The sequence below is a fragment of the Bombina bombina genome, chromosome 3 (assembly GCF_027579735.1).
Source record: "Bombina bombina isolate aBomBom1 chromosome 3, aBomBom1.pri, whole genome shotgun sequence".
Taxonomy (NCBI): Eukaryota; Metazoa; Chordata; class Amphibia; order Anura; family Bombinatoridae; genus Bombina; species Bombina bombina.
In genome coordinates this window covers 803,145,409-803,171,179 of record NC_069501.1, presented here as the reverse complement: position 1 = coordinate 803,171,179, position 25,771 = coordinate 803,145,409, and the positions used below count along the sequence as shown (strand labels likewise).

Sequence of the window (25,771 nt, the reverse complement as noted above, 5' to 3'; positions counted from 1 at the left end):
AGCCCTTTAATGTAAAATTAATTTGAAATTAAAGTTATATATTCATGTTCTCTGTAAATCCTGTGAGTGCCCTCCAACAACAAGACTATTATACACATTAATATGAGGATAGCACCCAGGCTGTGGCTACACAATTGTGAATTATATACTGTATGTGTATATATATGTGTGTGTGTATGTATGTGTGTATATATATATATATATATATATATATATATATATATATATATATATATATATATATATATATATATATATATATATGTATATGTATGTGTATGTGTATGTGTGTGTATATATATGTGTATGTATATGTGTATATGTGTGTATGTATATATATATATATATATATATATATGTGTATATATATATATATATGTATATGTGTGTATGTGTATATATATATATATATATAGTATGTATATTAAATATATATATATATACATATATATAGAGTATGCGTGTGTGTGTGTGTGTGTGTATGTATGTGTGTGTATATATATATCTTATTGTAAGTAGATTATTAAATGGATTTGTAAAACATTTGTATTCCCCTTAATATAGACTATTCTGCTTGGCTTACAAGAAGATGCCAGCGTGGACCATGAGATTGTTTTGTTAGAGATGTCTCTTGGGATTGTTTTTATAAATTATAATGGTAGGTTGAACACATTGATACACAAGACAATCATAGCTATATGTTCTGCAAGTTAGGAGAACTGGAAATGACACAACATCAAATGGGATTGTATTCTGGATAAGCAGAAGTTAAATAAAGTGACTGATTCTACAAAGTGCTCTGGAGACTTTCTCCCCAGTCTTAAATTGATGCTTACAAAGCACGAAAAATATTCAGTTGTTCAAGCACATTGTAGTTTAAAAATATATTACTATGGTAAGCACACCCTTAGAAACATTATATATCAAGAAATACTGAGTACTGAAGTCACTGCTTCCTGAAATAGAAACCACATTTTACTTTACAAAGATTCGTTTTCAAAGTTTGAAAGAAATGCATCTCACAGATAAGATGGTGGACAGATTATCTCTCTTGGGTAATTGAATGTGAAGATTAAACTGGTTTGAGACCAATATTTGTATACAGAATGTTAATGGAGCATTCCTTTCTTTCCTAAGATATGGTGAGTCCATGGAATCATCAATTACTAGTGGGAATATCACTCCTGGCCAGCAGGAGGAGGTAAAGAGCACTACAGCAAAGCTGCTATATCTATATATGTCACTTCCCTTACCCATAACCTCCAGTCATTCTCTTTGCCTGCAGTGCAAGGAGGAGGTGAAGTTTTGGTGTCTGATCTACTATCAAGATTTTTTTATTTTAAAGCAGTGTAGGTTTGCTTTGATCTTTCTAAATGGTGTAGCCTTAGCCCATGTCAGTAGGGCAGTGGTGGCTTTTAAGCAATTGGGAACTTGTGGGGTACAATCCTCACTGCGTTTTCCCAAAACATTTTGCTGCCCTATTTAGATATCCTGAGTAAGTTTACTCAGTCTTTCTGTATTTCCACAGGTCCATGTGAGGGAACACATCCTCTCAAACCAGGTGAGCTGTCTTGCTGCCAGACAGATGAATATTAAGGTAAGTGCCAGTTTTATTTTTCTATGTAGCAGGAAAAAATTTGGCACTTAATCAGCTGAAACTCTGCAGGGGGACGTTTTTTATTATTCCTGTCAGGGTGCAGGTTTTTATGGCAGTTTTTGCAGGCACTGTTAGTGTGTGGAGTTATTTATTTTATTGATGGCTCAGTGAGGATCCATTTTTAGTAACAGATTATGTACTTTTTTGTTTTTTTTTGTTTGTTTTTAAGCCTGTTTTTCAAAAAAGTTGTTTTAAAAAGAAAAAAAAAAAGGCTTTTTTGTCAGCTGTAGGACCGCCCCTTTTTGGGAGGTTCTGATTCTGTGATGTCAGAGGTTTTTTTTTGTGCTTTTCTTCACTTCCTGTAAGAGTGAGGTGCGCATATTTCAGATGGCTCTGCTGTTTAAGAGGGTTCTTGCTGTTTTTGCTTTTTGGAAATCCGGATTGTAAACGGGATCATTTTTTTCCTCAGTTTGCTGCGGGATGCAGGACAGGTAGGGCACCTCAGTAATTATGCTAAGGTGTAGAGTGTTGCCTGGGGTATGTTTTCTTGATTTGGTAAATTTAAAGGGAACATTTATTTTAGAACGTTTTTTTGGTTCTGTATTATTTCCTTTGTTAAAAGATATAAAAAAAAGATTAAAAAAAAAAGTTAAATTTTTTTATTTTGCTTTTTTCCCCCTGTATAATGGAGGCTGTGCAGGATGTTACCTCTAGCTTATGTTTTGATGCCCAGGTGGAACCCCCAGTACCTTTTTGTTCTTCATGTATTGAACATTCAGCTTATAGAAATAGACTTTTTTGAGCCATCAATAGCTAAGGCAGATGCTGTTCAGGAGCCTCTTGTTTCAGATGTGCTGCAGCTTTCTCCTCAAGCGTTCCAATCCTATTAATCTGCACATGCAGTGCCCTGCATTTCCTCTCATGCTCCGTCTGGAGTTATTTTGCAAGATATTGGTGCCCAGGTATCTTCTGCGGTATCTGAGGCACTGTGTGTTTTCCATGCTGCAGGGAAAACACAAAAGAAAATGAAATTTAAAGAAACAGTAAGTAACGTTTCTGATCCTGAGGTGGCTAATCAAAGTATTTCAGATTCAGACAGTATAATTCCTTCTACTGATACTGAAGTTGTGTCCTTCAGATTTAAGCTGGAACACCTCCGCTTGTTAGTTAAGGAGGTTTTGGCTACCTTGGATGACTCCGATACTTCTATCATTGTTAACCCTAAGAAGTCTAGTAAGCTGAACAAGTATTTTGATGTTCCCTCCACGGTGGAGGTATTTCCTTTTTCTCCATCTCCTATTTTTAAGAACATGTTTCCTATAGCTGACTCTATTAAGGAGTCGTGGCAAACGGTTCCTAAGGTGGAAGGAGCTATTTCCACTTCGACTAAAAGGACCACTATTCCCATAGAGAATAATTGTTCTTTTAAGGATCCAATGGATAAGAAATTGGAGGCATTATTAAAGAAAATGTATGTTCACAAAGGTCTTCAATGGCAGCCTGCAGTGTGTATTGCTACTGTTACCAGTGCTGCAGCTTACTGGTTTGATGCTTTTTCTGATTCTATTCAGACAGATGCTCCTCTTGAGGAGATCCAGGACAGGATTAAGGCTCTTAAGTTAGCCAATTCCTTTATTATGGATGCTTCCTTACAAGTCATTTAACTGGGAGCTAAAATGTCTGGTTTTGCGGTTCTAGCTTGCAGAGCCCTTTGGTTAAAATCCTGGTCTGTGGATGTTTCTTCTAAGTCTAAGTTATTAGCTATTCCCTACAAGGGTAAGACCTGGTTTGGCTGAAATCATTTTAGATATCACAGGAGGAAAGGGATCTTTTCTTCCTCAAGATAGAAAGAATAAGCAGAAAGGACGTCAGAGTAATTTTAGTTTCTTTCGTATCTTTAGAGGTAAACCCTCCACTTCATCTTCCAAGCAGGAACTATCCAAGTCTTCCTAGAAGTCTGGTCAGTCTTGGAATAAAGGGAAACAGTCTAAGAAGCCTGCGGCTGATTCCAAGTCAGCATAAAGGGTCAGCCCCCGATCCAGGAACAGATCTAGTAGGGGGCAGGCTTTCTCAATTTGCTCAGACTTGGATACGAAATCTCAGGGGTACAAAATAGAATTCAAGACTTTTCCTCCCAGAGGCAGGTTTCTTCTCTCAAGATTATCTGTAGACCCATATAAAGAGACAGGCATTCTTAAATTGTATCAAGGATCTTTTTGCCCTGGGAGTTATAGTTCCAGTTCCTCCGCAGGAACAAGGTCTGGAATTTTATTCAAATCTGTTTGTGGTTCCCAAGAAAGAGGGGAATTTCAAACCTATTTTAGACCTAAAGTGTTTAAACAAGTTCCTCAGTGCACCGTCCTTAAAGATGTAGACTATACGTTCCATTCTTCCTTTGGTTCAAGAGGGTCAGTTTATGGCAACCATAGACTTAAAGGATGCACTGGGATCATCTCAAGTTTCTAAAGTTTGCTTTCTTAGTAGACATGTGCAATTCGTTTCGGATCGATTTGGAAAATTCGGCAGATTCGGAGATTCAGATCTATTCGAATTTCCGAATTAAAATACTGCCGAATTTACCGAATAAATCCGAATTAGTTCGGATTTATTTGGTAAATTCGGATGGCAATGGATTACACTAGTATTGTACAGTATATTAGGTTATATCACTCTGCTATGGGTTACACCTAATATACAGTACATAATACTAGTCTAATACACAGCACACATACCAAAATTCCGAATTTCCGAACCGAATCGAACCGAATCAAGCCAAATTTTTTCGAATCCGAATGAATCCAAAACAAATCCGAAACAAATTCATTCAAAGTTTTCCGAATTCGAATCGATCCGAAACGAAATTCGAAAAACTCCAAATCGAATCAAAATACATTTTTCGATCATGCACATATCTATTTCTTAGACAATCATTTCCAGTTTGTGGCTCTTCCTTTTGGCCCTGCTAAAGCTCCCGGAATATTCTCAAAGGTCCTGGGGACTCTTTTGGCAGTGATCCGGTCTCGGGGCATTGCTGTTGCACCTTATCTGGACGACATTCTGGTTCAGGCACCGTCTTTTCAACAATAAAACTCTCATACGAGATCTTGTTGTCTTTTCTTTGCTCCCATAGTTGGAAGGTAAATCTGGGAAAGAGTTCTCCGATTCCAGCCACAAGAGTAGTATTTTTAAGGACCATAATAGACTCCCTACTAATGAAGATATTTCTGACAGAGGTCAGAAAAACAAAAATCTTCGACTCTTGTCCTTCAGTCCTCTCCTCAACTGTCAGTGGCTCTATGTATGGAGGTAATTGGTCTGATGGTAGCTTCCATGAGCATCATTCCGTTTGCTCTGTTCCATCTCAGACCTCTGCAGTTATGCATGTTAAGGCAATGAAACAGGGACAATGCGGATCTGTCCTGCAAATAGTTCTGGATCAGGCGACAAGGGACTCTCTTCTGTGGTGGTTGTCTCAGGAACACCTCTCCCAGAGTACTTGCTATCGCAGACCTTAATGGGTGATCGTGACTACGGATGCCAGCCTTCTAGGTTGGGGAGCAATTTGGGGGTCATTGAAGACTCAGGGTCTTTGGACTCGGGAGGAGTCAGTTCTCCCTATAAACATTCTAGAACTGAGATCGATTTTCAATGCTCTACTGGCCTGGCCTCAGTTAGCCTTAGCCCGGTTTATCAGGTTCCAGTCAGACTTAACTTTGGTGGCGTACATCAACCACCAGGGGGGAACTCTGAGTTCCTTGGCCATGTCACAGGTGGCCCGGCTCATCCAGTGGGTGGAGTCGCACAACTGTTGTCTTTCTGTGATCCACATCCCAGAAGTGGATTTTCTGAGGCGACAGACCTTTCATCCGGGGGAGTGGAAACTCCATCTGGAAGTATTTTCCAGTTTAATCCTCAATTGGGGGCAGCCAGATCTGGATCTCATTGCATCTCGGCAGAATGCCAAGCTTCTGAGGTACGGCCCGAGGTAAAGGGATCCACAGGCTTTCTTGATAGATGCTCTGGCGGGTCCTTGGAATTTCAGTCTAACATTCATATTTCCTCGGTTCACTCTCCTGCCAAGAGTCGGATCAAGCAGGAGAGGGTGTCGGTGATTCTCATAGTGCCGGCGTGGCCTTGCAGGTTCTGGTATGCAGATCTAGTGGAAATGTCATCTCTACCTCCATGGAGACTCCCTCTGAGGAAGGAACTTCTACTTCAGGGTCCTTTTCTTCATCCAAATCTCGTTTCTCTGAAGCTGACTGCTTGGAGATTGAACTCTTGATTTTATCTAAGCGTGGGTTTTCAGAGTCGGTCTTTGAGACCATGATTCAGGCTCATAAGACTGTGACAAGAAATATTTACTATAAGATATGTCGTAAATATCTGTATTGGAGCGAATCTAGTGGCTACTCTTGGAGTAGAGTCGGGATTCCTAGGATTTTGTCTTTTCTCCAGGAGGGTCTGGGGAAGGGTTTGTCGGCTTTCTGCGTTGTCTATTTTGTTGCATAAGCGTTTGGCGGATGCGCCAGATGTGCACTCTTTTTGTCAGGCTTTGGTTAGGATTAGGCTTGTGTTTAAGCCTGTTACTCCTCCCTGGAGTCTTAACCTTCTTAGAGTTTTACAGCGGACTCTGTTTGAACCTATGAATTCCTTAGATATCAAGATGTTATCTTGGAAGGTTTTGTTTCTTGTTGCTATTTCTTCTGCTCGAAGAGTTTCGAAACTCTCAGCTCTGCAGTTTGATTCTCCTTATCTTATTTTTCTTTCTGATAAGGTGGTTTTACGTATTTAATTAGGTTTCCTACCTAAGGTTGTTTCAAACAAGAATATTAATCAGGAGATTGTGGTTCCTTCTTTGTGTCCTAATCTTTCTTCTCCTAAGGAGCGTTTATTGCACAACTTGGATGTTGTGTGTGCATTGAAGTTCTATCTCCAGACGACTAAGGACTTTCGTCAGTCTTCTGCTTTGTTTGCTTTTCTGGGAAGCGCAAGGGTCAGAAAGCTATGACTACTTCTCTTTCTCTTTGGCTAAGGAGTATTTTTTGTTTGGCCTATGAGACTGCTGGACAGCAACCTCCTGAGAGAATCACTGCTCATTCCATGAGGGCTGTTTCTTCTTCCTGGGCATTTAAAAATTAAGCTTCTGTGGAACAGTTTTGCAAGGCTGCAACTTGGTTCTCTTTGCATACTTTTTCAAAGTTTTTTTAAATTTGATACTTTTGCCTAAGCTGAGGCTTCTTTGGGGAGAAGGGTTCTTCAAACAGAGGTACCTTTTGTTTAGGTCTAAGTAGACCCTAACGCACCCCTAGGCAAAAGCCTACACATGTAGTGGAAAGCTTAGTTCAATAATCATTTTATGGTGGCACAGTACATTTTTATATTGATTATTGATCACCAACACCAGTCATTTGAACGTTTGGACAAATATTTTATAATTAAATACAATCATATTAATTTTGTTTACAGGAATATTTTCATAATGAACAGTTCAGTGATATCGTAGGAGCTTTTTTATAGTTTTAAGAGAAACAGGGCTTGTGAAATTCTCTATAAAACCTCGCCAATTCTATGAATCCCCTGGTGGAATTCACTAAAGACAGTTTTTACCTTGATAACAATGTGCTTAGCAAATGGGTATTCCCAGCATTTAGTTATGTTAAGGAGATGTAATTATTACAATATGACTCACAAAAATAGTAATGTAAAAATCAAATGAAACAAATGTAGAATTGAATGAAGACTCTGTAAAAATAATTGCATTGTTAAAGCTCATTAAACATTAGAAAAACAATCGGCTAGATTACAAGTTTTGTCGTTAAAAACTTGCGTTGCTAACGAGCCTTTTTTTTCCAGTGCTCACTTTAAACAACGCTGGTATTACAAGTTTTCTGAATGGCTGCGTTAGCCTCAGAAAAGTGAGCGTTGAGCAAATTTAGCGCAACTTCTCACTGTAATACCAGCGTTGCTTACGGTAGCGCTAAGCTGGCAAAACGTGCTCGTGCACGATTTTCCCATAGGAAACAATGGGGCTGAGACGGCTGAAAAAAACCTACCACCTGCAACGCAGCCCCATTGTTTCCTATGGGAAAATACTTTCTAAGTCTACACCTAACACCCTAACATGAACCCTGAGTCTAAATACCCCTAACCTTACACTTATTAACCCCGAATCTGCCGCCCCGACATTCTCGCCACCTGCATTATATAATTAACTCCTAATCTGCCGCTCCGGACACCGCTGCTGCCACCTACATTATACCTATGAACCCCTAATCTGCTGCCCCTAACATCGCCAACACCTACATTATATTTATTGACCCCTAATCTGCCGCCCCCAACGTCGCCGCCACCTAACTACAATTATTAACCCCTAATCTGCCTCCCCAACATCGCCGCTACTATATTAAATGTATTAACCCCTAAACCCAAGTCTAACCCTAACCCTAACACCCCCCTAACTTAAATCTATTTTTAATACATCTAAATAAAATTACTATAATTAAATTATTCCTATTTAAAACTAAATACCTATAAAATAAACCCTAATATAGCTACAATATAACTAATAGTTACATTGTAGCTATTTTAGGATTTATTTTTATTTTACAGGCAACTTTGTATTTATTTTAACTAGGCACAATAGTTATTAAATAGTTATTAACTATTTAATAACTACCTAGCTATATTAAACACAAAAGTACCTGTAAAATAAACCCTAACCTAAGTTACAATTACACCTAACACTATTCTATAATTAAATTAATTACCTAAACTACCTACAATTAAATACAATTAAATTAAATAAACTAAATTACCAAAAAAAAACCCCACTAAATTACAGAAAATAAAAAAGAAATTACAATATTTTAAACTAATTACAATAAATACAAATAAAAAAGCCCCCCAAAATAATAAAATTCCCTACCCTACATTACAATAGCCCTTAAAAGGGGCATTGCCCCAAAGTAATCAGCTCTCTTACCAGCCCTTAAAAGGGCTTTTTGCGGGCCATTGCTCCAAAGTAATCGGCTATTTTACCTGTAAAAAAAAAAAAAAAAAGACAATACCCCCCAACATTACAACCCACCACCCACACACCCCTACTCTAAAACCCACCCGATCCCCCCTTAAAAAAGCCTAACACTACCCCATTGAAGATCACCCTACCTTGAGCCGTCTTCACCCAGCCGGGCACCAGTGGTCATCCGATGGGGCAGAAGAGGACATCCGGACCGGCAGAAATCTACATCCTATCTGGGCAGAAGAGGACATCCGGACCGACAGACATCTTCATCCAAGCGGCATCTTCTATCTTCATCCATCCGAGGAGGAACGGCTCCATCTTGAAGACCTCCGGCGCGGAACCTCCTTCTAGGCCGTCAACTACCCGACGAATGGCTGGTCCTTTAAATGACGTCATCCAAGATGGTGTCCCTCGAATTCCGATTGGCTGATAGGATTCTATCAGCCAATCGGAATTAAGGTAGGAAAAATCTGATTGGTTGATTTCATTAGCCAATCGGATTGAAGTTCAATCCGATTGGCTGATTGGATCAGCCAATAGAATGCAAGGTCAATTCTATTGGCTGATCCAATCAGCCAATCGGATTGAACTTCAATCCGATTGGCTAATTAAATCAACCAATCGGATTTTCCCTACCTTAATTCCGATTGGCTGATAGAATCCTATCAGCCAATCGGAATTCGAGGGACGCCATCTTGGTGCCCGGCTGGGTGAAGACGGCTCAAGGTAGGGTCTTCTTCAATGGGGTAGTGTTAGGCTTTTTGAAGGGGGGATCGGGTGAGTTTTAGAGTAGGGGTGTGTGGGTGGGGGTTATTGTATTTATTTTTTTACAGGTAAAAGAGCTGATTACTTTGGGGCAATGCCCCGCAAAAAGCCCTTTTAAGGGCTGTTAAAAGAGCTGATCACTTTGGGGCAATGGTCCGCAAAAGGCCCTTTTAAGGGCTATTTGTAATTTAGTGTAGGGTAGGGAATTTTATTATTTTTGGGGGCTTTTTTATTTTATTAGGGGGATTAGATTAGGTGTAATTAGTTTAAAATAATGTAATTTCTTTTTTATTTTCTGTAATTTAGTGGGTTTTTTTCCGTAATTTAGTTTATTTAATTTAATTGTATTTAATTGTAGGTAGTTTAGGTAATTAATTTAATTATAGAGTAGTGTTAGGTGTAATTGTAACTTAGGTTAGGGTTTATTTTACAGGTACTTTTGTATTTATTTTAGCTAGGTAGTTATTAAATAGTTAATAACTATTTAATAACTATTGTGCCTAGTTAAAATAAATACAAAGTTGCCTGTAAAATAAAAATAAATCCTAAAATAGCTACAATGTAACTATTAGTTATATTGTAGCTATATTAGGGTTTATTTTATAGGTAAGTATTTAGTTTTAAATTGGAATAATTTATTTAATTATAGTAATTTTATTTAGATTTATTAAAAATAGATTTAAGTTAGGGGGGTGTTAGGGTTAGACTTAGGTTTAGGGGTTAATACATTTAATATAGTAGCAGCGACGTTGGGGGCGGCAGATTAGGGGTTAATAATTGTAGTTAGGTGGCAGCAATGTTGGGGGCGGAAGATTAGGGGTTAATAACAAATATTATAGTGTTTGCGAGGCGGGAGTGTGGTGGTTTAGGGGTTAATACATTTATTATAGTGGCGGTCATGTCCGGTCGGCAGATTAGGGGTTAATTGTATTTAGGTGGTGGCGACATTGGGGGCGGCAGATTAGGGGTTAATAAATATAATGTAGGTGTCGGCGATGTTAGGGGCAGCAGATTAGGGGTTCATAGGTATAATGTAGGTGGCGGCAATGTCCGGTCGGCAGATTAGTGGTTAAATAATTTTATTATAGTGTTTGCGATGTGAGGGGCCTCGGTTTAGGGGTTAATAGGTAGTTTATGGGTGTTAGTGTACTTTTTAGCACTTTAGTTAACAGCTTTATGTTCCGGCGTTAGCCCATAAAACTCTTAACTACTGACTTTTATATGCAGTAGGAGTCTTGGAGGTAAAGGCTGTACCGCTCACTTCTTTCAAGACTTGTAATACCAGCGTTAGGAAAATTCCATTAAAAAGATAGGATACGCAATTGATGTAAGGGGATTTGCGGTATGGAAAAGTCGCGGAAGAAAAGTGAGCGGTACACCTGTACCTGCCTGACTCGTAATACCAGCGGGCGTTAAAAAGCAGCGTTAGGACCCCTTAATGCTGCTTTTTATGGCTAACGCCAAACTCGTAATCTAGCCGATTGTTTGGCAAAAATCATATTTTAAATGGACAGTAAAGTCAAAATTAAACTTTTAGGATTTGAATAGAGCATACAATTTTAAACAACTTTCCAGTTTACTTCAGTTATTAAATTTGATTTGTTCTCTTGGTATCTTTTATTGAAGAATAAAACTAGGTAGGCTCATAAGAGCTCAGGAGTGTGCATGTGTCTGTAGTATTCTATGGCAGTAGTGTTTTGCAACATTATTTGCAGCTTTTTTTTATACAATGTTGCAAAACACTACTGCCATAGAATACTAAAGACGTGCACACTCCTGAGCTCTTATGAGTCTTCCTAGTTGTATTCTTTAATAAAAGATACATAGAGAATCAATCAAATTTGATAACAGAAGCAAACTGGAAAGTTGTTTAGAATTGCATGTTCTGTCTGAATCATAAAAGTTTTAATTTTGACTTTACTGTCCCTTAAAGGAACAATTGCGCATGAAAAAAAAACAACAACAAAAAACCCTGAAATATATTCTCATATCCAAAGCATTGCTTATTGTAAAATCATTTAATCGCCTCTACTAGTAGGCTGAACAGTGGCAATTCCATGGGCATAGCTAAAAGTTCTTAAAACAAGATCTTCAGAAAATCTTATCTGGCAAACCGGAGGCGATATTGTATAAAAATATGCAAATCCTTATTACGCTAATAGAAACGCTCATTAATAAAGAAAATAGAGGTAGTTTTAAGATAAAATATGATAATAGTATTTAAATTGAAAAGTGTGCTACTAGTTCCCTGCTATCTTTGCTTTGTCCAGAGAAGTTCTACTATACAGCGAACCCATTACTTTCTATCAGAGACGTCTCACAACTCACAGGATAGTCCCTTTGCTAAAGTGCTTTTGAGTGTCAGCATGGTTTCCCACCTCTGATCCAGCACATGCTATATAATTGGATGCATATAGTCTGCTATTAAAGAATAATATTTTTTCAAAGCTTGCAGACTTTTATTTTGCATTTTTCAGTTAGGTTAGAGTAAAAAAGATAAAAGCAAATGAAAACTATCTTGGTAATGTTAGACATCTGCAAAAGTAAATATTTTAAGAGCATTTTAAAGTATTTTAAGGTGTCGTACAGAATATAAATATTTTACTTAATTCTCTGTGTAATGAAAGTTAATTACACTAGAGGGTGCTTGATGTTTTTAATATGTTTCTTAACTAGCACTAGACAAAACTTTAAAGTGTGTATTTCACAGAATTTGAGATGTGCTTATAAGCCAGATGCAAACGAGCAACACACAATTAGTGCTATAATTGCACAATAAAGAAGATAAAAAGAGCTGTCTAAAAAAAAAAAAAAAAAAAAAAAGTTCTTAGAAATGTAGCTAGTAATAAGACAGGGTTATATATATATATATATTTGCTTTAAAAGCTGTGTTTCATACCGAGAAAAGATGAGAGCAAAAGGGAACACACACATTTTAAGATTCTTTTAAAATTATTGCTATGATACAATATAAACTTTCGAAAAACACAAATTTAGAAATGCCTGCTTGCTTAAAGCACAACACACTAAGTCTGCGCTTCCCAAATACTTTGCTGAGCAAATCATCAGTAATGTTGATATCATTCCATGGAAGTCAACCGTTAAATCATTATTCATGTGACATCACCAATGACGTGATTCTATTATATTTACTTAAATATAACTCTTATTGATTAAAAAAAAGTTATTTTCTTTACAGTGTTGAGCAGACTATTCTACCCCTCCTGCTTTTCCCCTGTTATGACCTATTTTAATCTCTTCACTGCTAAACCTGGGTGCTTTAAGCTCTTTAGTCTTCTGCATTCATTGCATTTAAATACATTTCTGTATTTTTTATGAGACAATACAGAAATCATTGAGCACTAGATATTGTTTAGCTTGCAGAAATACTGCCTTTCATGTTGCTGTCTGCTTGCATGAACTCTGACATTTTTGGTTGCAATAGTAGAGTTTGATTTGTCTGAAAACAGAATATTTTTTTAGTCTTTCACTTAGAAAGGTCTGTAATGGTTGGTCCATGTTAAGCATATAGACTTGTTTATCGGTGGAAGTTGTTTAGAGACCTGTTGTATTTTTTCTGTGCATTTGTTTACTGCGGTAGGATTTTTTTTGGTTCAGCTGGGCTTGAATTATGGATGTACATGCATTTTGTATTCTTTAGTTATGTTAGCTTGACATACTGGTCTTCAGAAGGTATGGTTAGTTTAGGTCTGCCTGGCCTTGCTTTGGTTGAAAATTATTTGGTTTCAGAAAATATCTTCAGTGTGCATGGTACTGTCCACCATATAAATATTTAACTTATATGCATTTTGGTACTGGGAACCTTTTTCAGCAACCAAGAGAACGTGTCCTCTTTATTGTTTCACGTATCCTTTTCATCTCACTCCTTGATGGACTGAGATTAATACTAAAGTGCTGATCTACTCATGTTGAGAGGGGTTCTTTAACCAATCTGAGAACCATTTCCTTTTTTAGCTTGCCTTCCTGTCTTAATCTGTTCATGTTACTATGGTGCTATAATAATTTCAGCATGTTGGGAGGAGATCTTAGGGCCAGTGGAGGTGGGGAGATGCTCTGACCGTATGTTTTCTGAAATTTGGGTACAAATATATTTAACAAGATGAAAGAAGGAAGGGTAGAAGGAGCTCCACAGAGAGGCTTTAGTACATATATAGTAGGATATGAACTTAGCGATCAGGTAGGGACTGAGCAATAGGGAGGTGAAATAACAGTGGATTAATTATAAAAATTATTGTTCCAACCCGACCTATACGTCCCTATAAGGTGAATTCAATTTAGACCAAAAATAACTCAGATGGCGTGTGTTATAAATCTATCCAATTTGATTCTTTAATCAAATTGAATACAAATGTATTTAACCCTAAGTTTTTGGGTTAAAAATCATATATCTATTTATAAATACCACTGTCTGGTTCCTAAATATTCTAAGTAGCTCCTAACTATTAAACAGATCTGTCAAGCACATCTGTTAAGCTCTTTTCTTACTTTTACTATGGAGCAAGCTAGTGCAGTCCTGTTCTCTGGTCCATCAGCTTATCCTTATAAGGGAGATCCTCTGAAAAAGTCATACCTTCCAGCTTGTGTTTACCTTTGCAGAATTATCATGTGTATGTCCCTGCTCACCTATGTACACTATATGTACCAGGGTCTCTGGATTATCATGGTTCTGAACATTCTCCAAAATGTAAGGAATATATTCACTCTGATATTAAGTGTTGGCTGTTATGCCTCCAGCTGTTAAACACAGTGCAAGGGTTGGAAGGAGTTCATTTTTTGGCTCATTGGGAATTTCATTTTGGAGTGGCCCATCTAAGTTCCCCTAAGGGTGTTTTATAATTCTGAGGATTCTTCCTCTGAGAACAGACTTTGAGTCTCAGAATCCTGCTCTGTAGCAGAATATGTCCTTCAGGCTTGAACATATTAATGCTTTCTTATGGGAAGTTTTAATTGCTTTAAAAGTAGAGGATTTTCCAGGGATATTAAAAATAAATTGTAAGTTGTATTATAATGTACCTTTTTATCTGAGAAGCATTTTGTATTGAATAATGCAGCTTTGTTATGTCAAATTAGCTTATTGTTTTTTGTTTTTTTTCTTTTCACCAATTTTCCTGTCCCCCAGAACAAAAGAACCTTTTCTAACAAATCACAAACTAGTATGCTTAGTTAGCAAGAACTCTGTTTACACACGTGCAGTTAAAGAAATAGATTGGATTAGCCTGCACTCTTCTCTCTACTTAAAGGGACAGTAAAGTCAAAATTAATCTTTCATTATTTAGATAGAACATGTAATTTTAAACAACTTTCCAATTTACTTCAATTTACTTTGACCTTTTGGTATTCTTTGTTGAAGACTAAACCTAGGTACCTATACCTAGGTATAGCAGTCTATAGCAGCGGTGTAACTATCTATAACATTGCTATAATATGTATAACATTTGCACTGATGCCAGATGGCTTAAGACACGTGCACGCTCCTGAGTTCACCTAGGATTACTCATTATCATAGTATACCAAGAGAACTAAGCAATTCTCTTAAATTGGAAAATTGATTAACTTTAAGGTGGTGTAGCACTGATTCAGCTTAGTTACTTAGTAATAATTTATATAACAGGTACAAACCAACATATATTCCTTTCTAATCTCTATCTAATAGCTAAATATAAATATGTATTTAAAAATGTATGTGTGCAGGGGACGAGATTGCACGGGAGCGTTAAATAGAGCTTGTGTGAAATGCTGAATTCCGACAGCGGAATTCAGCACTCCAGAGGCGGACAGGGGTGCGTATGAGCGCCCCTGTCCACTGCAGCTTGATAAATCGACCCCGATAAATGTAGGGGCAAAATATTTTTGTTAAACAGCATCAATATAATATCAAATTATGCATTTTGATGCACAAACTCAATGACAGTTAGAGCTGGCTTGGATTTTAAAGCATTTTTTTTAAAGAAAATATGTGCTTTTTTTAGTGGGTAGATCTCGTTGAGCTGGTCATTTGAAAAGTAGATCCCAACACAAAAAAGTGTGGGCACCCCTGCTATAGAGGGTACTTTTAGGCCTATCTTAGATCTGAAAATTGTAAACAGATTCCTGAAAATTTGTATTTTCAAGATGGAGACATTTCTACTGTAGTCTTAAATGATGTTTGTTTACATATCCTCATTCACAGGTATCATGTCAGTTTTGTGAAGATTTGCTTTCCTATATGAGCATTATTGGTTTATGACCCTTTCTTTCAGTCTCGTGACAGCACTTAGATTATTTCCCAAGGTTCTAAGAACTCTGTTGTGTATGGTTAGAGCCAAGGAATCTCTGTACTTCCTTAATTGGATAATCTTTTGGTTCAGACACCCTCTTTCCATGTGGCTGTTTCCTATACTCAAGTGGTTCTTAAATTCCTTCACAGTCATGGTCAGAAAAAAACTCCCTCAGATCGGGGACTTTTCCGAGGTCCACAAGCCCTACTCTTTCTCTAAATTTAGGTGGTGGCAGTACTTGTTTTGCCCCACTTCCTTTCCTACTTTTCTATTTCCTCCATCTGCTTGGCTATAGGTATGACTGAAGATTCAAGGTAGTGGTAAGGATTTAAAACTCTAATATTTTGTAGAGTGTTTACTTCCTCCTAGAGGTCAGTAGGGTCATTTTCATGTGATGACTCCCACTGTCATGAAAGAGAAATAAAATTATCAGGTAAGCATACATTTTGATTTTCATATTTCTGTGTGAAATCATTTTCATTGTTTAGGAAAATTTCAGATATATGGATTGCTTTTTCAGATAATTACTACTGGTTTGTGTGTCATCTGCCTCTTCACTACTGGAAGAGGTTTTTTTTTATATATTTATTTTTTAATACTTTCTAAATACTAACAGCTAGTGTTATATGATCTGTATCTTTACACCTTTTTTAATACCCTCCCCCACCAAAAAACCCCACATATCAGTTAAGAACAAAGGCAAACACAGAACAAAATAAGTGCTGGTAGTATGATAGTTAAGGGTTTGCTCCCTAATGATGAGTAGTGTAGAGAGAATGCAATGTGTGCACTCATAGATTTGTAAAATTTACAAAATAATTTGAATTCTAAAGAGTGTACAGCCACTGCCAGTACTCATCTGAAACACACCTAACTTTGTTCAACCACTTTCATTGCTGACAACTGATCACTTGACAAAATACCATATATGTGTATGTGTGTATATATATATATATATATATATATATATATATTTTATTATTATTTGACCTTTCTATCTCTTTTAAGCTTCTAAAGGCTTTATTAATTACCCAAAATTTGTTTGCCTGTCTCTGCCTTTGAGCTTTATAAGTGGTTGATTGCTCTATTTAAAATTTGATTGTAAACATGATCAATTGCTTTTGTTTGTATGAAGCAGGCCTCATTATTTTGCATCTGAAAATAAGCGTTGCTCTTTCAAATAATTGCTGATGGATGAGTAATGATTCATTCATTCTTACATACTTCTGCTTGTCAAGGGAACTTTTCAGTTGTATTGTGCTTTTACACTGCAGTAAGTACGCTGTGATTACTGCAATTCTAGGACAATGTAAAGAATTCCATAAATTTAAACTCCATGTAATCACTTTACAAAAATGATTGCATTACCCACTTAGTTACCAAAGTGAGAGCTGAAATCAATTGCTTAGCATTTTTCTTTAGCACCCTCAGACAAGAAAAAGGTTAAGCATTTTACATCCACTTTAAATGTCCATACAAATTCTAATGTTTACATTGATTAGATATACCAATTGCATTAAACCTGGAAGCTATCATTAATTGTGTGAAAATTTTCAAATGTATATTTTAAAAAATGCAGTCCTATAGTTTGGGAACTCCTTTTTGTTGCACCTGTAAAAATGATTTAAAATGTTTGTGTTTTTTTTCTCAAAATTACTGTTAGTGTGTTTTCATATGATACAACAAAGAGTTGGGTTATAACAAAACAGCATTAATTTTAGAGTCACTGGATCAATACCTATATATATTAACGTTTTCAATTTCTTTCAAAGGTTGCAGTACATAAGCCTTGAAAAACCAGATTTCACAATTGGTGGAGAATCATGGGAGAATAGCTCATCTGAATTTGAACAAAGATATCGGCTTGGGAGTGAAGTTGGTACCTTGTCAAGATCAATGTCTTCGGAAAAATACGAAGTCCTGGACAGTCTTCATGACAAGTTCAAATTTTCAAGACTTAGGTATTGCAAAGATTTAGTTGTGTTTGTGTTAGAATTAGACCTTCAATGCATCCACAACAAAGTACATTTTCCAATTTGTAGAAACATATAAGATTCCTGTACATTTATTATTTTCTATTTTTAAATGTCCTTATTACAGAAGTAGACCACAAACTATGCAAATATAATAGATTGCTAAATGTTCTCTTAATTTACAGTAGTCAGCCTAAACATACAAAACGTCCATGAAGAAATGATTTTAAGTAGTCTCTGTTCAGGTTCATTATAACAAAACATTATGTAAATTAGTTGTGAAACCATTTGCGATTGTAGTATAAAATATTGAATTTTAATGGTAATGAAATCCTGAAATATACTTTCATTATTTGTTTTGACTCATTTTCCCGTAGTTTAACCATACACATTCTATTTTTTCCCCCTATTCTTTGAATTGGAATAGTACACTTCTGGCCTCACTGGAACCTATGGAAAGCAAACTGAACCTAAAAAAAGCAACAGATTGTGATTTTTTTGTAAATGGACACTTTGATTCTCAATGTAGCCACTGCCTCCAGCTAAACAAGCAAGCAGACATTACCAAACTTAAGTTCTACTGTCACCTGAAGAAAAAGTCCTTACTGAACATGGACAATAAACTGACAGAAGCTAGATTAGATGTCTCCTAGCAACACTTCAAAGAAAAGTTTGAAGTTTGTGACAGGAAAGTAATGGACCCTTCACAAAAGAAGTAAACAGAAATAAAATGAAACCTCCTTTTACAATGATAAATTATATATATTGAAGAGATTTCTATTAATGAGACCTTTTACCCATATACTAAATCCCCTGAAAGTGATGCAGAATAACTGTACAAATCTGACAAAATAGTACCTGTACACCTCTATGTAAACAAGGAAGATTTTACCTCAGTTTTTTTTTACCTCACAATAGTAAGTTCCCTGTGAACAGTTTTCCTTCAGCTACTGTCAGCTGCATGTTGAAAATAAGAAAAAAAAAACCCAGCCAAGCAGCTTCATTATTGCTGATGTCACACTTTGCTTTACTGTGATCTCATGAGATTTCACTGAAATATCACAAGATTTCATAGTAAACTTTCTTAAACTGAGGAGGGAAATAACATTACTGTGTCTGTGTTCTAAATTTTGTCTCGACGCATAAAAATTCCGGACCCAAGTCACTTCCGGTGACGTAACATCAGCTGTTGGAGGCGTGTGGCACTCACTGCACATGCGCAAGAGGCCCAACCTTGCAAAATCAGCTGTTTAAGTAATCTGTTTCATCTACGTCTGTCAGGATCCTCTATGAAACGGAACTGCTCCAATAGCTTTGCCCTCCGAGATTTTCCCAGCGTCTATTGTAACAGATTGTGCAGAATATGGCTGTGTGATCCGTATGCAACTACAGTGGCAGAACAGGTCCACAATTAGAGCAACATGTTTCAGCTATGGCTAGCCTTTCTCAAGCTCTATCACAATTCTTTGCTATATTTATACCCAAGAAATTAAAGGGGTATTTAAAAATTAGAAATTAGGAAGCGCATAAATAGAATATATGGAGGGATAAAATAAAAAAATTTATTAGTATTTTGAAATATATTTTAGGAGACCAATTTGATTGTTATAATATTAAAATTTCAAAAATATTAATATAATAGGATGGGAATTTCAAATAAACCATAAACCTGTTGAGCGATCTAAACAGACATATACTCTATTGAAAAATTAAAAATGTCTAAAAATACATAGAAAATGAGTACAGAAAAAATGTACATAGGAAATATACATAAAAAGTTGATACATATAAAAAATAATTATAAATAAAAGCTGCAACAATTTAAAATTCATACATTTGGTGCTAATAACAGCACTCATAGGGATCGTAATTAACCATACATAAAGTTCATAATATATTAAACTATATAAATTATGTTATAAATTATGTTTTAATATAAAATTTACATTCATGTAGATTTTTCCACAGCAGAACAAAATATGTTTGTACTTTTTAAATCATATAATACATAGTTTGATACTGCCTATTACACAATTATCTCCCTCCTTGGGGGTTTTACTCTATTTTTTGGTATTTGGGAAAAGTCTATACTTTTTCTACCATATGTTTATGTATATTACTACATGTCTATATTACTATAATTTATATTGTTCCTAGGTTAAAAAGCAGAAAATGTGAGGTTTATCTCTAATATGTTCAGTATTTTTTGTGATGGAACAGATTTGATTATTTGCTGAGGTTAAAGCAACCGATCTGTTTTTCTCTCTACATATCTATATGATTTTTATAATATCATCTATCTGTTATACTGCATTTTTAACCTCAATAAAAATTATTTTTTTAAAAAAAATCTATTTAATTTTAAGATGAACAACTAAGCATATGCGAACCTGCCCTGCAAGGGCTCCGGAGCAGCTCTCTCTGCTTCGTACATGGAGCCCTAAGTGCTACTGCATTGTCTTTTTATCATGCATTTGTTGATTATGCAAATCTACTGGTCAGTAAAATATTTGTAACTAGAAAAGTTCGGACTTTCTTTAATCTCCTTGTTGTTGTTATTATTATTATTATTATTATGTTTAAGAGACAGCAACAAAAGTATTTTAAACGGTCAGTATATTTAGTTTTTAACCATACCCTTATAATATACACAAATCCTTTTGCATTAATTGGCAGTTGTGTTGGGTTTTGTATTTTATTCTGAAGTAGCTAAGAAAGCATTTGGCATGTGCATCTATATTTACAATACATGGCAGATTCAATATCTCTTTAATCCTGCAGAAGTTTAGTTATTGATAACAAAGAAATTATTGCTTTCTGTAAAAGTGTAATGCAGTAGTGAAGTCACTGTTCATCAGTGTAAATTAAATACTCTGAATATCTTCCTACGCAGTTTCTAAATCATTAATTGGACCAAACGTCAGTGTATTGATTTGTTTCCTCCTAGGTGCTTCTTAAAGAACCTGAAGATTGCAGTGCTGTTCATCATTACAGTTGTCTGTTCTGTGAGTATACCATTTGCAATTTGTAACTATGCACTTTGAGACTTCAATTTTAAAATTTCAGCTTCCATTTTATTTGCACACTGTGTTTGTTTAATGTTGTTGCAATTTTCTATATTTAATGTACCCATGTATATGTTGCATGAAGGTTCTTCCCTACTTATGTAAATAACTATTAAATATACTTTTTATAAGATATTTTTATACTGTAATTTAAAAAATTTTTTTATTGTGTTTGTAAATATGCCATTATAAAATATTAAAGTTTAGATATTGACCCACATTTATCAAGGTGTGTGTTGACAATGTTCCTAGACAGGGTACCTGTCCGCATATGTTCAGGACCTCCAACAGCATTTGGGGCTTGTATTTATCATTGCTTTACCAAATGAGTTTGCAGTCCCATTCCTATAGTGCAACCAAATGCGTGAGGGCTGGGTTTCTCAATCACCTAAATAATTGACATACCTAATATCTGAAGTTGTGGACAGGTTAAGAAACAGCCATCCTAATGTTTAAATTTTGGTTGTAGACTTCTGTGAAAGAGTTTGCTGGCAGCAACTACTAACTCCCCATTTATGAAGTTGTGTATGCAACATAATGGCAAATGGCAGTGCAAAGCCTATTTACAAACTCCATAACAATGGTACTATTGTCTGCAGTTTTGTCTTTACACACTGTGTTGTAGCTCAGTGCACCTGGACAGTGCTCTTCATGCTGACACATCACAAGGGAAGTAAAAAAGTCTGCATCAACAGATTGATCTGGATAGATAGTATGAGGTTTTGGTAATTAATCTATCACATTGTAGACATGTAGAATTGATGAACTTGTCATTTATTTATTTTTATTAATCATTATTGCTTTTAACAACAATTACTTGAATTAGATTTGGTAACACTCCTGGTCATCTGGAATAATAATTAGTAACCATATAATGTTGTCAGACAATTTTATATTCAACTGAAATTTTTTGCAAATATAATGTACTACATACAAATTCATCATCCATAAATGGTTTAGTTTACAACATCTTGAATATAGAGTACAGCTCATATAAAGCACTATATATACAGGTGCAGCATTTTATTAAAAATAATAAAACATAAAGTTCCTTACTTTTCATGTTGGCACCGCCAATTTACCAAAATGCCCATCCAAAATGGAAAAGAATTGTTTGCTGCCGGGAAATTATGGAAGGAACTTGTTTTCCTTCCATAAGGCAGGGAGAGTCCACAACTTCATTCCTTACTGTTGGGAAATACAACACCTGGCCACCAGGAGAAGTCATACACCCCAGCCAAAGGCTTAAATATCCCTCCTACTTCCCCTATCCCCCAGTCATTCTTTGCCTTTCGTCACTATAGGAGGTGGCAGAGAAGTGTCAGAAGATTTGAATAGTCCTGTAATGGGTATGTTCCTTTCAAGAAAGGACTGGAGTTTTAAGTAATCATGTCAACCTCTCAGTGAGAGTATTGATAAAAGTTAGAGTCTGGAGATGCAGGGAAAGTTTTTCTGCAAACCTATCCAGACTGCTGCCTAACAGCTCCCGTGCAATCAGTGTTGAGTGTGTAACAGCAAGCAGTGTCACACTTGAGAGGCTGTGCCTGTTTCACAGCATGGATCCTGGAGGTAAGATCATTTTATGTATATATATATATATTATTTTGCTATACAGGGTCACAGAATGGCTCCTTTATACCTCGATAGGATCAAGGGTTTATCTCCTTCAGGGAGATTATTTGAACAGCAAGGGGTTATTTATAACTGCTTTTAGGTGAAAGGTTTTTGGGCTCATAGACTTTGTGCTTTTGGCTTAGAACAAACAGGTTTCACTTTCGTTTTTGTATGTTGCGCAGCTCATAATAGCTTGGCGCCTTTTTCATAGCAGGGGAAGTTCTGTCCTATGCACTACGTGATCGGGTACAGTCTTTTCGTCTTTTCTACGATCTTGCTGCAAACATCGCTCCTAAGGAGAGTGTTTTCTCTGTTAGCTGTCTGGGTCTAGGAGGTGGTGAGTGCCCCAGCCATTGGGATTATAAAGGTGCCGTTTTTTTGAATAAAGTGTTTACTTTTTGTCTGTCTTTCTGTGAATATATCCTAGCTTTGGAGGACTCTGATATTACATTAGAAGGTTCCGCTCCTGATAATCCTGTTTATTTTGTGAGGAAGGCCGTGGTTTGCCCACCTGCTCAATTTTGTTCCATTTGCCAAGCACTGTTCTAAAGTCTAAGAAAGGAGACAAGCCTGCTAATACTCATAGTGCTATTAGCCCCTCTGAGCTGTCTACCTCTCAGGATTCTGGGTCCCTAGAGATTACTACCCTTTCTACACTACCTGCTCCACATGCAGTTCCCCGCGGCTCATCTAATCCTCCATCTGGAGGGGGCTTTTTTTCCTGTGGACTTTACCACGCTGTTACAATCGTCAGTGTCTTACCTCACTCTAACAAACGCAAGAGAAAGGTTCTCCTGACTTTGAGTCCTCTAAATATTTTTCGGATTTAGCTACTATGTCCCAGCTATCCGAGGATGAGTTCACCTCTAGCTTCAGAGGGTGAACATTCTGAGTCAGAGACTTCAGTTTCTAAACCTCCATCAGCAGAGGAACCCTCCTTTTAGATTTAAAATTGAGCATCTGCGTTTTTTATTAAAGGAGGTTCTGTCTACGCTAGAGGTTCCAGAGGCTATTCTCCCTGAGGAACCTAAAATCCCTTAATTAGACAGGGTTTATGAAGACAGGAAGGTCCCTCTAAATTTTCCTGTGCCAGTTAAGATGGCAAACATTATTAGTAACGAATGGGAAAGAATAGGAACTTCTTCTTCCCCCTCGTCTACTTTTAAAAAATTATTCCCGGTCCCTAACTCTCAATTAGAATTGTGGGGTTCCATCTAGACTTTTGTGTGTTGGAAAAATTTGTTTAGTTTTGGATCGATTCGGATGTTTTCAAATTTCGTTTTCGGATCAATTTGAATTCGGATACGTTCGGATGTATTCGGTTCAGATTTGATTCATAAATTCGGAAGTTCCGTATGTTAGGTGGGATGTGCTGTGTATTAGACTAGTATTATGTTCTGTAATATTAGGTGTAACCCATAGCAGAGTGATATAATCTAATATACTGTACAATACTAGTATAATTGTGATTAGTCCATGGCCATCCGAATGTAACAAATAAATCCGAACTAATTCGGATTTATTCATTAGTTTCGGTGCTATGGTAATTCAGAAATTCGAATCGATCTCAAGCTCTGAATTTGACAAATTCATCTGAATTTCAATTCGGAACGAAACAAAACTCATATGTCTGGTTCCATCCCTAAGGTGGATGGCACTATTTCTACGCTGGCTAAGCATACTACTATCCCTCTGGAGGATAGTTCTTCTTTTAGAGAGCCTATGGATAAGAAAATGGAAACTTTTCTGAGAAAAATGTCTTAAACGGCCACTGTAAGGGCCCTTTAAGTAAATATTTTCTATGCCTGTTACTAACTAACTACCCCAAATATGCTTTTTATCAATAGCATTTCCTTAACATATCTCTACCGTATATCAGAAATCTTGTCTGCAAATTTAATTGTTTTCCAAACCCACTCCGTGGGTATCCTTTGCTCGGTACCAATCCGTTTACAATACCTAGGTTTCAAAATGGCGCTTTAAACACAAAGTTATTGGTTTAAGTATTTTGAACATGCAGTGCTGAAAATAGTGGGCAGGATAATGTGACATCATCGGCGAATAAAAGATATAACTTTTAGAACGTTATGAAACTTTGTTTTGGAGAAAATATAGGTCAGTAGGTTTTAATTAATGTTTATTAACTTTAATATGTTAGTTGTTTATCTTAAAAATTATAACAGAAAGTAATCCTTTAACATACAGTGTTTTTATTTCAACTGGCAGAAGCTGTAGCCGCGGTTGCTGGTGCAGCTACCAACTGGTGCACTCTGTCGGAGCTCATTGAGGTGGAGACTCCCCTCGAGGATATTCAGGAGGGAATTAAGGCTCTGAGAATTGCTAACTCCTTCATCCGTGATGCGAATATGCAGATTATTCGCCTAAATGCAAAGCCTCCTGGCTTTGTAGTCCTAGCCCGCCGGGCTCTCTTGTTGAAGTCTTGGTCTGCGCATATGACTTCTAATTAGAGACTCTATCATCTTCCGTTCAAGGGAAAGGTTTTATTTGGTCCAGGGCTGGACTCCATTATTTCTACGGTTACCAGAGGGAAAGGTGCCTTCCTACCACAAGACAAGAAAAAATAGGCCTAAGGGAGGGCAATTGTCTCATTTTCGTTCTGACAAATCACAATTACACAATCCTTCTCCAAGTCCGAGCAGCCCAAGAGTACTTGGAAGCCGGCTCAGTCCTGGAATAAGTCCAAGCAGACTAAGAAGTCAGCAGAGAACAAATTGGCTTGAAAGTTCGACCCCCTATACGGGATCGGATCAAGTAGGGAGCAGACTGTCTCTTTTTTCAGACGCTTTGTTCCAGGATGTACAGGATCCTTGGGTCCTGGAGGTTGTATCTCAGGCATACAGGATTGGATTCAAGTCTCATCCGCCCAGGGGCAGATTCCTATTCTCCAGACTGTCTACAAGACCAGAAAAGAGGGCTGCCTTTTTAGGTTGCATACGGGATCTCTCCTCTCTAGGCGTAATTATTACGGTACTTACAGCAGAAAGAGGTTTGAGGTTTTATTCAAACTTTTTCGTGATTCCAAAGAAGGAGGGAACTTCTTCATCCAATTCTGGACCTAAAGTGCCTAAACAAGTTTCTGAGTGTTCCCTCTTCGAAGATGGAGACAATACGGTCAATCCTTCTTCTGGTTCAGGAAGGACAGTTTATGACCACAATAGACCTGAAGGATGCATACGTTCACGTCCTGATACACAGGGAGCATTTTCAGGTTTCCCTTTCTGTACCAGCGCTTCCAGTTCATAGCTATTCTGTTTGGCCTAGCTACTGCTCCAAGGATATTTCCGAAAGTTCTGGGGGCCCTTCTAGCTATTGCCAGAACACAAGGTATTGCAGTAGTGCGTTACCTGGACTATATCTTGGTACAGGCACATTTTTTTCACATGGATGGAAGATAAACTTGGAAAAGGGTAGTCTTAATCCAAGTACAAGGGTGA

At 36.8% G+C, this 25,771-nt stretch overlaps 1 protein-coding gene across 3 annotated transcripts in view; it reads left to right on the top strand.

The window, feature by feature from the left end:
- Positions 1 to 25,771, top strand: part of OCA2 (OCA2 melanosomal transmembrane protein) — a 739,048-nt gene that overhangs the window by 251,156 nt on the left and 462,121 nt on the right. For all 3 annotated transcript variants that reach the window (XM_053707724.1, XM_053707725.1, XM_053707723.1), the window contains exons 4-5: positions 17,437 to 17,625; positions 20,585 to 20,642. In XM_053707724.1, coding sequence (XP_053563699.1) covers positions 17,437 to 17,625; positions 20,585 to 20,642 — 247 coding nt within the window. The remainder of the gene's footprint in view (positions 1 to 17,436; positions 17,626 to 20,584; positions 20,643 to 25,771) is intronic.